Below are 15974 nucleotides of genomic sequence, written 5' to 3'. Positions count from 1 at the left end.
GCTGGGGCTTGTAGTTCTCGTGGCTCCCTTACCTAGGTCCTTCGCGATACTCCGTCCGGTCCCGCCTATTCTCTGCCCCGGACCTTTAGGCTTCTCTTGGCCCGTTTGAAGACCAGGAAGTTGATAAGTCGCGAGGCTCGCTGCTGAGAGACGGTGGCTCGGGTGGGACAGTCGCCAGGGATGGCGGAGCGTAAGGATGGAGCGAGTGTCCGGACTGCTCTCCTGGACGCTGAGCAGAGTCCTGTGGCTGTCGGGCCTCTTTGAGCGGGGAGCTGCCCGGCAGCCCCGGATCATGGAAGAGAAAGCGCTAGAAGTTTATGGTAATTAATTTTACCCAGGGCAGCATTTGGTGGTATACGTGGAGGCGGGGGTAACGAGGGCCTCACCTGAGGGTTAAGAGTGGAGACTCGAGTTTTTGCCAGATCTCGTCCGGGAGCGTAGGAAGCTTTTTCTCCGGAGTCCTAAGTCACACGGGCATGTGGGTCTTTCTAGGACCCAGGCTCTTGCTAAACCCGGGGCAGGCCGAGCCTGGAGGTCTCAAACGCTTCATTTCCCTTGTCTTCCTCCACGTTCTAGTGGCTATCTCAAGACTTATGGGCAGAGCAAGCGTCTAGGGTGTTTGGTTAGGAAGCAAAGCTGGCCTGATTGCCCTACTTGAACCTCCTTCCTTCCTAGCCCCTGGACACACACTTCTCCTTCCGCCGCCGAGGGTACTGCTGGCTGACTGCCGAGTTGGGGACTGGCCCAAGGTCACAGCCACCCTCTTCTGCTGCAGAGGCCGTAGGCAGAGGTCCCCAAGAGCCCGGCCTTGAACTTATCGTTCTTTAACGCACCCAAGCCTGGTGTGCAAAAAGGAATACACACACATTGAGTTATATATATGTATAACGTATATATATGCACACACACATATTCTCTATTCAACCCCTGGAACCATCTTCATCGTACAGATGAGGAAATAAAGGTGTAGAGTGGTTAAACAACTACCTGGAGGCCACTCTGCCAGTAAAGAAACAGCAAAAACCAAAGCTCTTGTCTTCTGATTCCAAACTTAGTGCGCTTTTCATCACTTCATAATTGCTTTATGACTTGCCTTTTTTGGACTTATTAGTATTGTTTTTGAAAACTAAAACGACTGGATCTAACGAGCGTTCAAAGATTCCTGCTGACTTAGGGTAAAAGTATAAGCACAAGAATACAGATAATGCAGGTAAGGATTATAGACCCGTAGAAAGAAGCCAGGGATGTTAAAGACCTTCGGAGTTAATCTGGTTTACCTCTTGCTAGGGGCAGGACTTAAACCCAGTCAGGTGACAAGTGTGAGTGGAATGATCTCCACAAAGCAGTAAAGCAGAGGTCCCCAAGAGCCCGGCCTTGAACTTATAGTTCTTTAACACACCCAAGACTGGAGTGCAAAAAAAAATACACAGTGAGTTATATATGTATAATATATAATATACATATACGCACACACACTTATATTCTCTATTCAACCCCTGGAACCATCTTCATTGTACAGGTAGGGTTTGTGGTTAAAGGTGGAGGGAGGTGTGGTCAAAAATTGTTTTACATAGCAGGTTGGAACTGGATCCTGAAGGTTTAAATATAAATGAAGAATTTAATATCAGTGCAGAGCCAGTAGAAGATTTTAAGTCAAGAGAGCAATGTGAGGAGAGCAACATTGCTTTCTTTCTAAAAAAATAAACGCAAATCACTAGAAAAGGAGAGAAGTTAAATAACGCGTGAGGTTTACTTTCAGAGTTATTTAACATATGAACAATATAATGCAGCTTGTATATATGAGCCTTACAGGGAAAAGGCCTAGGAGGAAAGGGAAAAAATTCCTTTTCAAAAAAACCTGTTTCCCTGAGCCCCGTGTTTCACAGCCTTGTGAAGCCTCTTTTTCCTGCTTCCCTTTTCAAATTCTGTTTCTAATCAAGTGATAAGCTCAGGAGTTGCTGGGGAGAAGATAGAGTTTGATTGATTTGTTTTTCCCAGCTGGATTTCTGATTACAGGGGTGCTGTGAGTAATAGAACAAAACCTCAGGCTTGAGAACATCAAGCCTGTCGCATGTGAACTCCCTCTGCTTTTTTCTACCTCACTATTTCTCTTATCATTCTCCTTTTCCATCTTTTTCTACAACCTCAGGGTAAGAAGGAAATCTTTTCCTCTCCACCTCGAACCCAGGCTCCCACATCTTTGGTCTCATTCCTTTCTGCTTAGTTTACCAGCCTCCTCCACTCCCCTCCTTGAAATTTCAGTGGCTCTTCCTCTATTTTTTTTTCCTTCCTCTGTTTGATCCTTCCCCTTGGGCTATAAAACATACTCAAGTTTCCCTTATCCTTGTCATTGTTCTAGCTTTTTCTAAACACACTGTCCTTTTTTTGCTCTTCCCTCCTTCCCTGTCAAAGCCCTAGGATTACATTTGCAGTTCCTTCTCACTTCCCCTTTTGCAAGCTGGCCTCTGCCTTTACCTCTCTACCGAAAGTGCTTTCTTACAGGTGACCTTCTGAGACCGGCTTTAGCTTTCGTTAACCTGCATTTTTCTGCAGCATTTTTTTTTTAAATTTATTTTTGGCTGTGTTGGGTCTTCGTTGCTGCACGTGGGCATTCTCTAGTTGTGGCGAGCGGGGGCAACTCTTCGTTGTGGTGCGCGGGCTTCTCATTGCGGTGGCTTCTCTTGTTGCAGAGCATAGGCTCTAGGTGCACGGGCTTCAGTAGTTGTGGCACATGGGCTGAGTAGTTGCGGCTCGCGGGCTCTAGAGCGCAGGCTCAGTAGTTGTGGCGCACGGGCTTAGTTGCTCCACAGCATGTGGCATCTTCCCAGACTAGGGATCGAACCTGTGTCCCCTGCATCGGCAGGTGGATTCTTAACCACTGTGCCACCAGGGAAGGCCCTTTTCTGCAGCATTTGATGTTGTTAACCATCCCCTCTTTCCTTTTATGCTGCGTTTTGCTTTTCTTCCTCCTATTGATCCCCAAATTTGGTGCTTCCTACAGATCCATACTTGGTTCTCTTTCCCTTTACATTTGTGATTCTCCAACTGGACTGCACATAAGAACAGCCTGAAGAATTTTTTTAAGTCTCAATGCCCAGGTCATACTGTGAATCAATTAAATCAGAATCCCTGGTAGGACTCAGACACCAGTTTTTGTTTTTGTTTTGAAACATTCCTAGTGATTCCATTGTTCAGCCAAGGTTGAAAACTATGGTTCTACTCATTGTTCTTTGTGAATCCCATGAGTTCAACAGCCACTCCAGCCTTGGTTCTCTTAAACCTTATGCCATAATTCAGTGTTTGCTGGAATGTTCCATTGGTTTGCCCCTTAAGCACCTCAGAATGATTATATATAAGATTTAACCTGTTTATCTCAGCCCCCACCCAAATTTCTTCCTTTGTTCTCTCTTTTTTTTTTAATTCTATCTTTGTTCTCACAGGCGCTTAGATTTACAATCTTAGTCATCTTCCTTTTCTCCCTTTCCTTGTCTTCTACATCCAAATAGTTGTCAGATTCTGTTGATTCTGCCTCTGAAATTACTTCTTCGTCTTTCCCCTCCTCTCTATTGCTATGGTCATGTCCCTGTTTTAGGCCCAGCTTTTTCAGCTGGTATCCCGGGCTCTGCTCTTTAGTTCTGAGTCTACCAGCTGACAGTGTAATGCTGTCCATGTCACTCCCTTGTTCAGAACCTCTTGAGGACATCCTATTGCCTGTTGCTGACTCTAAAAGAGCCTTAATGGGCTGGCCTAAACTCTTAATAACTTCTTCCCTTATGCTGAGTTCTGTGCAAACTAAACTTGTTCTTTACGTTCCTTCACCTTAAATGGCAAATATTGAAATGTTACCCATTTTTTTGTTTTTGTTTTTTGTGGGTTTTTTTTTTGGCTGCGCAGTGTGTCCTGCAGGATCTTAGTTCCCTGATCAAGGATCAAACCTGGGCCCCTGCAGTGGAAGCGTGGAGTCCTAACCACTGGACCGCCAGGGAATTCCCCAAAATGTTACCCATTTTTAAAGGCTTGATTCAGATTCCATTTCCATAAATCCCGATACTGCATTCTCCCAAACTAAGTTATTTTTTCCCTTGAACTTCTATGACACTTTCCCCATTCATGTATTCTCTCTGCAAGGTTGGATCCAAGAAACTGGACATGAGGTAGTAATAATCCAAGAAAATGGTTTTCTCAAAAGGACACTAGTAGTGGAAATTTCTGTCAGAAACCTGGGGAGTGGCTGTAGTATTTGCTCAAACAAAAAGAAGTAAGTGTTTGGATTAGGACTGGCAAAATTGTTTGTATTTAGAATATTCATGTTTTAACATAAAACCTTTTCTCTGATGTTTCTTTAGATTTGATTCGAACTATCCGGGACCCAGAGAAGCCCAATACTTTAGAAGAACTGGAAGTGGTAACGGAAAGTTGTGTGGAGGTTCAGGAGATAAATGAAGAAGACTATTTGGTTATTATCAGGTTCACGCCAACAGTACCTCATTGCTCTTTGGCGACTCTTATTGGTAAGGTTTTAGATAAAGATATTTATATATTAATTCTGAATTATTCTAGCTGATACTGACCCGCAGTAACAATTAGCATCATGTATCATACTTTATGGTTTACAGAATATTTTCTGTAGTTCTCAACAATTAGCGTATGAGAGGGTCAATATTATCTTCATTTTACAGATGAGGAACCTGAGGCTCAGAGAGTTTAAGGGACTTGCTCAGCATCATGTAGGCAGGAAATGATGAAGCTGAGGCTCAATTCCAGGTCTCCTGACTTTAAGTGTGTTTTTCCTTTAGCTATATCATGCTGCTTCTCTACAGATAATGGAGCCTGAGTGTGGGCCAGCTCCTCTCCTCAGTTCTGGAGATCGGAATGGGTGTTGTCAGACTAGCACTGCTGTCCTTACCATCTCCTCCTTTTAGCTGCTCTCTTGGCTTCTATGTAGCATGGGCAGAAGTCCTGGTGGGAGGGTATTTTTTCAGGTAGTTTTCTTTTTGAGAGGTTGCATTCCCAATATTTTGGATTAGTTAGCTGTGAGATATACAATAGATATCTTTGAATGTATACTTTGTTAAAAAGAAGGTAAAGAAAGTTTCTTTCAAACCAGATCTTGATCAGTAGGGAACCAATTAAATAATCAGTGATGGTGTTTATTAACAATGGAATACTATGCAGCTATAAAAAAGAATGAAGAAGCTCTCCATATACTAATATGGAAAGATCTCTATGACATACTGTTTGGAAATAAAAGCAAGTATAATATTGCTACATTTGTGTAAAGAAGAGCAAAAATATACATTTATATTTGATTGCATATCCATAAAGAAAACATAAGAAATGAATAGCTAAGATGGGTGTGGGCATTAGTGATGGTGGGAACTGGTCAGATGGAGGATAGGGTGGCAGGGAGACTTTATAACTTTTTATATTTTTAAGCTTTTGAACATTGAGACTATACTACCTATTTAAAAATAGACAAATTTATAAAAAAGATTGGAAAGGTAAATATTTTATTATTGTTTCTACTATTGTTGTGAGTTGTCTTTCTTTTCTCACTTGTTGGACCTGGGATCCCTCAAGTAGTGGTTTCCAGCATATGGGGCACATCTTGAGGGACTAGATGGTCTGTGAATCCATAGATACTATTGTGGTTATAAAATTCCAATACTAGAAAAAGCATTCTTGAATACATATTTTTCATCATTGGACAGTTTCTGAATCAACAGATATCGAAAACAGATTTCAAAAAGTAATATTTATATTGTGTTTCTTAAATTATAAAAGTAACATATTTGTTGGCAATAATTTTGAAATTCCACAAAAGTATAAAGAAGAAAATTTTTAAAAGTTGTCATTAGAATGTGTGCTCTAGGCTAAAATTCCAGCTCTGTCAGCTCTGTCACTCTTTGGTCTTGGGCAAGTTACTTAACCTTTCCGAGCCTATTTCCTTATCTGTAAAATACTGATAGTAAGGGTAACTACTGAGTTGTAAGGGTTAAGTAATAGAAAGCATGAAGTAGATGAGAAATGTTTTTTAGTTCTCCTTAAATATTATTGTTTAATTATATGGTCAACTATATGGTCATGTAATTATATGGTCATCATTTTTGTAACCACTTAGACTACTTCTAGCCTCCTACAATTATAAATAATACTATGATGAACAGCTTTACACATAAATATTTTTATTTATCTCTAGTTATTACTTCAGGATAAATTTCTGTAAGTGGAATTATTGGGCCATATGGTAGAAATATTTTTAAGTCTCTGGGTAAATATTAGCAAGTCACAGGGAATTCCCTGGTGGTCCAGTGATTAGGACTCTGCACTTTCACTGCCAAGGGCACGGGTTCAATCCCCGGTCAGGGAACTAAGATCCCGCAAGCCGCGTGGTATAGCCAAAAAAAAAGTTCATACTCTTTGACCGAGGAATTAAGGAAATAATTCCCTAGGAGAAAATAGTAGCATGTTCAAAACATATATAGTAAATTTATGATAATAAATCCTGGAAGAAACTATAGTATCGATTAATACTGAAATGATATAAAAATAATGGCATTTCTTATTTCTATTGAAAATGATGAATATAATCAAGGAATCAAAGTATCTGTGTGAGAGTGGATGAAAAAGCTTGAATGATAAATTGAATTTGTGTTATGATTGCAGTTATTTTAAAAAACTGTGTTTACGTGGACAAAGATTGAGAGAGCACATGAAATAAAAATAACTGTAAAGGTGTCAAGATTAGATTATGGTTGAATTTCAGATCTCTACACCTTTTGACAGAGTTTTGTCACTTTTTTGGCCCTTTTGATATGGATTTCATTTAAGACCATTGGCTTTTGAGAAGGTTGTATGGTAGTGTATCATAGTAATCGTGTTCAAGCAACATGACTGGAAAACTCGATGAAGGGAGTCCTCTTTCTGGCTGATGCATTAGGAGGCATTTCCTATGAGCAGGTAGTACTAAGCAGAGAAAGGCATCTGAGTCAGAGTTCCACCCTGACTGCTTAGGTTGTCACCTACTCAGTTACCCTGGTATATCATTCCAAAGACAAGGAAGACTCAAAGCGGGTGAGTGGGTAGAGCAGAAAAACCACTTGATAATCTTTTCTGTTGACTTAAACAAGAATGGCTGAAGGCAGGATACGAAGGGCATAGGATTTGGAGTCTAGATTTAGCTTCCAGCTCTGCCACATATTAGCTATGTGATGTGGAACAAATCGCTCATCTTGGTTCCTGGCTGTAAAATGAAAATGATAAAATAGTAATAGCTAACATTTACTGGATACTTATTATGCATCAACTACTGTTTTAAGCATGACTATATTTACTCCTCGTGCGTAACAACCTTATATATAGTGGTACTATTATAATACTTGTATAACAGATAAGGAAACTGAAGTTCAGAGAGGTTAAGTAACTTGCCTGGCATCACACAGCTAGTGTGTAGTGGAGCCACTTTTGAACCCAAATTACCTGTCTCAGTTATGCTATACTGCCTATCTTGAGGATACTGATATTCAAGAAAGTGCTTTGTGAATTGTAAAACAGTTATTATTTATGGGTAAAATACCTACCAACAGTGACTAGAACACATGAGGATGCTCAAGAAACAAATTAAGGAGACAATGGGGGAGCAGAGGAAGGAAAACCCTCCAGATAAGCTTTAAGGCAGATAGATACTCTAAAGGGAGACCCTTCTTTTTTTTTTTTTAAGGGGGACCCTTCTTAAGGAAATTATATATTTTCTTTAGAATTCCCTAATATTTATTATGGAATTACTGTGTTGTAGACTCTAAGGTAGGCCCAATCTCATTGTAGCTCATTTAATTCTTTTTCCTTCTCTGGAATTTTTCAGATGATTCTGTTAGAAAACCTAGTGGTACTTTAGAAAACCACAAGCAAATTAATTTCATACCTCCCCAAAAGAGAGGTAGTCTAACAATTATGTTTTGCTGTGTTATGTTTGGGGTTTTGTTATTGTTGTTTATTTTTAATCAAACCAAAATACTAAGAAAATGTTCCTTATAACGTAACAAGCCCTTATGTATTGATATTAGTTGGGAGAGGAAATAAATTGCTCTAAATAAAAACCTGCAAAGCCAGGGAACTAGAGACACTTTTTCCTCATAATAAGAGCAGCTTGGTTTATCTTCTCTGTCTAGAGGTGTAGACTTAGTTAAAATTGTATGCTATATTTTATGGTGGGGGAGAAGTGAAACATTGGCACTGAGGCTCTGTTCCAAGCTGACTTTTAATTTCTCTTGGAAGTCTCAAATGGAAAAAAAAATATTGAACTGTGACTTGGTATTGGGGTGATAAACTGAACTTCAGAGGAGCTTGTTTTAGGGAAACAACTCTATTTGTACCCTGCAGGCACAGAGGAGTCCAAATCTGAGAGATTGCTTGTGGTCCTTTTTTTTTAAATAAATTTATTTATTTAGGCTGTGTTGGGTCTTCGTTTCTGTGCGAGGGCTTTCTCTAGTTGCGGCGAGCGGGGGCCACTCTTCATCGCGGTGCGCGGGCCTCTCACTGTTGCGGCCTCTCTTGTTGCGGAGCACAGGCTCCAGACGCGCAGGCTCAGTAGCTGTGGCTCACGGCCCCAGTTGCTCCGCGGCATGTGGGATCTTCCTAGACCAGGGCTCGAACTCGTGTCCCTTGCATCGGCAGGCAGATTCTCAACCACTGCGCCACCAGGGAAGACCGCTTGTGGTGCTTTTTAAGTGGCTCTTACTTGGTTTTAAGTTTTTTTGTTTTTTTGTATTTTTGCAGTACGCGGGCCTCGCACTGTTGTGGCCTCTCCCATTGCGGAGCGCAGGCTCCTGATGCGCAGGCTCAGCGGCCATGGCTCACGGGCTCAGCCGCTACGCGACATGTGGGAACTTCCTGGACTGGGACACAAACCCGTGTCCCCTACATCGGCAGGTGGATTCACATCCATTGCGCCACCAGGGACGCCCCGGTTTTAAGTTTTTGTGTGGCCTGACCTGTTGCAGGCATTCAATAAAGTTTAATGAGTGAATTGGCCTTTGATGGAAGGCAAATTGATACAGCAGAAATGACCTGCGTTTTGCAGTGGTTTCGGGTTCCAGTCCCAACTCTGTCATTTTACTAGCTCTTTGATCTTGGGGAAGTTACACTGTGACCTTGGTTTCATAATTTGTAGAATGGGATTGACAATACCTAGCTCACTGGATTATCATGAGGAATTAGTAAGATGTATCAATATTAAAGTTGCTAGGTAAAGGTGCCAGACTCAACGGAGGCGTACATTGGATTGAGCCTAAGCTCTTTTCAGCTACTGTTTTGTATAGAGACACCTAGACACAGCTGTATGCTTTTTCAAGAACCAATAAGAAGAGATAATTGGGGCTTTTTTTTTCCTCCGCAGGGCTGTGCTTAAGAGTTAAACTTCAGCGGTGTTTACCGTTTAAACATAAGGTAAGGAATGTGTTTTTTGTTGTTGTTTCATAATAACTTTGTTGAGATTTGATTCACATATCATACAACCACCTATTTAAAGTATAGAATTTAATGTTTTTTGGTATATTCACAAAATTATGCAGCCATCGCTACTATCAATTTTGGAACATTTTCATCATCCCAGTAAAAAAACCCATACCAATTAGCAGTCATTCCCCATTTCTCCTAAACCCTCTCCCATCCCTAGGTAACCACTTTTGTCTCTATAGATTTGCCTATTCTGGGTGTTTCATTTAAATGGAATCATATAATTTGTGGTCTTTTAAGACTGGCATCTTTCACTTAGAATAATATTTTCAGAATTCATTCATGTCATAACATGTATCAGTATTTCACTCTTTGCCCTGTACTGTTCTTTTGTGTAGATATCACATTGTATTTATTTGTTTTATAATTTGGTAGACATTTGGGTTGTTTCCACTTTTTGTCTTTTATGAATAATGTTGCTATGAACCTTTGTGTGCAAGTGTTTGTGTGGACATGTGTTTTCATTTCTTTTCCACCGAGGGCATATGTTTTCCATTTCTTTTCTTCCTGGATTCTATGGTAACTCGACGTTTAACCTTTTGAGGAACTTCCAGACTGTTTTCCATAGCCACTTCACCCTTTTACATTCCCACCAGCAGCCTATGAGGGTTCTGATTTCGGCACATCCTTGCCAATACTTATCATGATTATCTCTTTTTTTCATTATAGCCATCACTAGAATGTGTGAAGTGATATCTAACTGTGGTTTTGATTTGCATTTCCCTGACGGGTGACAATATTCATCCAAAAATTTAAAACCAATTAAGAACCACTTAAAAAGGGCCACAAGAAACCTCTCAAATTTAGAATCTTCTGTGGACCAAACCAACTGTTTGGTTACCCTGAGGTATAGTTTGCATAGGAATAGCAAGGTAAATGCTTGACTCTTCCCCTTTATTTACCATTTTTCAGAATAATGAGTCGTGCATAATTTTAAGCCAAAGTAAATGAGTATAGAGTGATTTTATACCACTTCCTTTGTTGTTTAGAATAAGAGTTAGTGTTATGCCACTGGGGGAATGTATAAGGTGTTTTGTCTTTTAAAGAAGACTGGACTAAATGGTCTCTAGGGTCTCTTAGAGCCATAATAGGCTATGATTTTTCCCCCTCATGAAAAACATTTATCTCAGTAGTAAATAAGTATATGCGAATTAGATCACATGCTCCAATGTTCCCTGAAAAATAGACATATCTTTATCATATAGCATGATTTATTTACCACAAGATTTGCAATAATTTTGTGGGTTTGTCTCAAAAGCTCTGGTTCTTGGAGGTTTGCTAGTTTAAGGGAGTGAGTGCAGCAGGACCAGGAGAGACAGCTTAACCAGTATTGTACTTGAGAATAAATTTATCAAGATAATAGTAGATGAGAAAAGGAGGATACTGAAAACTATATATTGTGATCCCATTTTTGTAAAGTACACAATAAAAAGAAACTTCTAGCCTTGGGGTGTGTGTGTGTGTGTGTGTATGTATGTAATGTGTGTGTGTGTGAAATCTTAAATTATGTGGGTATAGAGAAAAATATGGAAGAAAGTACACTAGATTATTATTATTTTTTTTTTTTTTTGCGGTATGCGGGCTTCTCACTGTTGTGGCCTCTCCCGTTGCGGAGCACAGGCTCCGGACGCATAGGCTCAGCAGCCATGGCTGTCGGGCCCAGCCGCTCCGTGGCATGTGGGATCTTCCCGGACCGGAGCACGAACCCGCGTCCCCTGCATCGGCAGGCTCTCAACCACTGTGCCACCAGGGAAGCCCCAACACTAGATTATTAATGTGGCTTTCTTGTGGGGTGGGGCAGGGAGAAAGTTTAGATACTGATTTGGGAGGAAGAGGTAGAGTGCAGGGGATATATATTGTTGAGTAAAACATGTATGAGATCTCACTTGTATAAAATTGTAGGTTTGTATTCATTAAAAAATAATGAATGGGAATACCCGCCGCGGGCCTTCCCCATATGACCAAAATAAAAAATCCTACTAACTTCAGCCCTCATTTTAGAGAAGGATGTGAAGATTTGTCCCAAGTCTTTGATGATGGAAACAGGATTTGGGCTTTCATCCCTAGACTCTTGAGTCCATTGTACATTCCACCTCACCTATCTTAGAATGCTCTAAATGTTTTGCTTTTAATGTATTTTTTTCCTAGTTGGAAATCTACATTTCTGAAGGAACCCACTCAACGGAGGAAGATAGTAAGTGAATTTTGAACCATTATTAGAAAACAGCTTCATATAGTACTTTATCTTGGATATTACGTTATTCTGCCAGCCAAGTATCTATTGGGTCATTTGCAAAAAAGAACAAAATCAGCTCTTAGCTTTTCCTAAGTTTTTCCTTAATCAAATAAATTTTGATTAAACAATCTAAATTAATGGGTTCTTCTTTACTTGTACTTTGTTCAGCTTGTTTTAGGGGACAGTGGTCATTTGAAGTGTAACTAGAGTTAAGCCCTGTGGATATTGACTGGTTTAGGCCAGTGGCCACACATCTGTGAGGAATATCCAGCTCTAGGAACTTTGAATTATAAGCTCTAAAGAGAGCTTGATTCTTCTCTTTGGTGGCAGGATAGAGAGCTGTGTACTTGAAATTGAAATCAAAGGTCCAGCAAGTAAAGCTTTAGGGAATCTTGGGGTAGGTGTTGCCTTCCTGGGTTAATGTATTAAAATGGGAGTAGAGAAGCGTTTTTGTATAAAGGATCTCTAGCCTACGGAGAGAAATAAAGTGGCAGCCGCTTAAAAATAACAGAGGTGGGATTTAGGAAAAGCAAAAGTGGGATTACAGGGGATTTTTTTCTCTTTAAGTCTCCCCTTCGAAACTAATGAATAACTAGCCAAAACCTGTGTTAAGTTCTCAAGGTGTTAAATTCTGTTTTAACAAGCTAATAAAATTACTGTCTGCTGCTGTGTATTGACATAGTCCTGCTAACTTTTGCCTGTGTGTTTTGTAGTCAACAAGCAGATAAATGACAAAGAACGAGTGGCAGCTGCGATGGAGAATCCCAACTTACGGGAAATCGTGGAACAGTGTGTCCTTGAACCTGACTAATAGCTGTTTTAAGAGCCACTGAACTGGAATCATTTGATATATTTGTTTAAACTCTTTGTAAAATGTAAAAGACTCATGTTTAATATGTAGGTGATTTGTACCTCAGTGCATTTTTTTAAAGGATGATTTCCAAGCAAGATTTAATTATAAGGTAGTACCTAGTTTGTTCAGTGTTTAACATTCTCAGGATTTGTAACACTTAAATGATCGACAGAAAAATATTTTCTAGTAATTATGTGTCAGATGAGTTGCTATTTTTCTGATGCCCATTCTGATACAACTGCTTTTCATGTCAAATATCTACTGTGCCCAAATGTATTCAGTTTAAATCATTACTCTGTAAATAAATAAAACAGAGATGATTCTTGTATACACCTCAGAATGTTTTTATTTAATTGTATATTTTAGTGTAAAGGTTAGCACTAAAAGATATTTCCAAAGCTTTATTTTCTGATTATTATGTAGAATCAGAGATAGGAGAACCAAAAAGAACCCTTAATATCAGGCCTGGGCCCTGACTTCCTTCAAGAAGAGTCCTGGACCCATTTATAGATAAGGAACAAATGTGAAGAGGGCCAGGTGACATATATAATTTTGAAGATCAAGAAGTCCCCAAAGAAATTTTGATTAAACAATCTAAGTCAATGGGTTCTTCTTTATTTGTACCTTGTTCAGTTTGTTTTAGGGGACAGTGGTCATTTGAAGTGTAACAGGGTATGTTAGGAAGCTTCCGAGGTGCCCCCCCCAACCAATGATCCTTGATTCCTGATATTCGTGCCCGTGTAGTTTCCTTCCATATTGAACCAGAACTGGTTGCCATGACTAAAAAAGAATCAGAGGTGACAGTGTGTGATTTCTGAGGCTAGATCATAAGAGATGTTACTGCTTTCACCTTGTGATCACTTGAGTTGCTCGTTCTGCAGGAATCCAGCTGCCATGTCCTAAGAACACTCAGACAGCCCTGTGGACAATTCCACATGGAGAGGAATTGAGGCCTTCCACCAACAACGAGCACCAACTTGCATACCATGTGAGGGAACCACGTTGGAAGCCATTGTGGAGCCTCAGTCAGGCTGACATCTTGACTGGAACCTCACTAGACCCTGAGCCAGAAGCCGCTCCCTAATTCCTGATGCAGAGAAGCTGTGAGTGATAATAAATGTTTATTGTTTACAGCACTAAGTTTTGGTGTAATTTGCCATGCAGCAATAAGTAACTAATACACAGGTATTAGCATAGAACTCTTCTGCCTCAAATTTAATTGAGGATTCTAAGGGGAAAACATGAGAACTTGTTCCATGGCTCTTGAACCCCTTTATCCACTTCAAGAATATGAGTTTTGAGAGAACAGAGAGGATTTGGTAGGAAGATTGATGAAGAGATTTCCTTGGTTAAAGCTGTTGCTATGCTGAGTTCCAACCCCCATCTTGGTGGAAGGGTGAGGAAATGACACCTTCTACCACTATCCGCTGAGGGGAATTTCAAGGGGACAACTCAGAGAGTTTGGAAATGTGTCCTCTGCAGTTGAGAGACCCAGAAAAGTGGTGCCTGACTCAGGCCTGAGAAAGCAAGCAGAAGTGGGCTTGAAGGCTGGGGCCTGACTCCTGCCCAGGAAATCTAGAGGGTGAGAGAAAGGCAAGGCTAACTACCTTGATGACAGAGCCCTGGGATGCACAAGTGTTTCTCGTGGACCATGCTATGGGGTCATATTTGACATTGCTCAACAAGCCATCAGCAGGGCCAAGGAGACCTCAGAGAAAGGGTCTGGAGGTGTACTGGCTGGTGCCCAGGGACTGAGGAGAGAAGACGGCAAGTGAGCAGCCAGGATGGAGATGCTTCTGCCAGGGTCAGGGGGCACAGCGGGAACGCCTGGTAAGCGTACGAAAGTGCCAACCTAAGAGAAAGAGCCAGCTCTAATCATCAGGCAGAGAGAGCACGAAGCCAAGCAGCTACGTAAGAACTGTCCCATCTCTGGTGCTCCTCCCTCCCTCAGCTCCCGCAGTGGCGAAGTTGAAGAGGGGGAAAGAGGAGAGAGCAGAGGACCCCATCCCATGGCTCCGCTGGAGGTTTCAAGCCTGAAGCAAGCTCAAGTTAGGAAAGAGTTGATGCCAAGTTTGTAGTTCTAACTATTAGATGTGACTAGATAATTCAGTGTAATGAGATTGTATGGTTAAAAGTGACAAGACGACTTAATCTGACAGAAATCATGTGTCTGCCCAAGTCTTCACCCATGGGCAGAGGAGGATCATGCCTTCTCAACAAAGTTTCGAAGGATTAGTGGGGGACAAAAATAAAATCAATTCTTACACAACATACTGGTTATAGAAGTCCTATTAAAACCATCTTGGGGACTTCCTTGGTGGCGCAGTGGTTAAGAATCCTCCTGCCAATGCAGGGGACATGGGTTCGAGCCCTGGTCCGGGAAGATCCCACATGCCGCGGAGCAACTGAGCCCGTACGCCACAACTACTGAGCCTGCACTCTAGAGCCCGCGTGCCACAACTGCTGAGCCGACGTGCCACAACTACTGAAGCCCACACACCCAGAGTCCGTGCTCCACAACAAGAGAAGCCACCACAATGAGAAGCCCACGCACCACAACGAAGAGAAGCCCCCGCTTGCCCCAACTAGAGAAAGCCCGCGCGCAGCAACGAAGACCCAACACAGCCAAAAATAAATAAATTAAAAATAAATTAATTAAAAAAAAACCCCAAACCTTCTTGGCTTCTGCTGAGGCTCTGCACTGTGGGAATACCCCAGCAGAGCTTCATCCCCGTGATCTTCCTCTCTTGAGAAAAACCACTAACATTGTGGCATCAGAGCACCAGCTTTGTGGCAATGTCACTGTCGATTCTTAATCTTTTGCTTTGAAAGCTCTCATTGGCTCCTCTCTTTCTTCCCAGATCTTTAAAAATTGGTTATCCAGCATACATAAATAGATCCAGAAGTAATAAAATATTGCTGATTTTTAGTCATCATGGTAATCACTTCTTTCTAAATTACAAATCCACTGGAAAGGTCCTTAGGACCAGCACTAAGTTTCCCGCTTCATGGAAGTCTGCCATCCAGGGCAAGAGCTAATAGTACCTGGTAAACACCCTGTCCCGAATTCTCCCACCCACTGCACACGTGCACACGCAAATGCTTTTTGACCAGCTGTCTGCCTCTACAAGATACGACAAACATCATCTGAGTGGGCTCTGAGGCTCATAGACCAGGGTCAAATACACATTGACCCCCAAGTACTGACCGTTTCTCATCCCTGGAGCCTTATCTAGGGCTTAAAGAGTAGGGCTGTCTTTATATCTTCTAATGAAACCCTGATACATGAAAGTCTCATTGCCAGTTTCAGGTGGCTGGAGTCGACTGAAGTCAGAGATCCCTAGTGTATGCTCTTACCAACTCAAGCACTTA

The 15974-nt window shown here is 41.3% G+C and overlaps 1 protein-coding gene across 1 annotated transcript; it reads left to right on the top strand.

The window, feature by feature from the left end:
* The first annotated feature begins 45 nt into the window (after positions 1-45).
* On the top strand, positions 46-13686 carry CIAO2A (cytosolic iron-sulfur assembly component 2A). The gene is made up of 5 exons (XM_082647608.1): positions 46-320; positions 4347-4511; positions 9395-9444; positions 11662-11707; positions 12463-13686. Exons 1-5 carry the CDS (start codon positions 197-199, stop codon positions 12558-12560), a joined length of 483 nt encoding a protein of 160 aa, XP_082503734.1. The 5' UTR covers positions 46-196; the 3' UTR covers positions 12561-13686.
* Positions 13687-15974: the final 2288 nt, after the last annotated feature.

Source organism: Grampus griseus (genome assembly GCF_964374135.1).
Source record: "Grampus griseus genome assembly, chromosome: 2".
NCBI lineage: Eukaryota > Metazoa > Chordata > Mammalia > Artiodactyla > Delphinidae > Grampus > Grampus griseus.
This window is presented reverse-complemented; position numbering and strand designations above follow the sequence as displayed.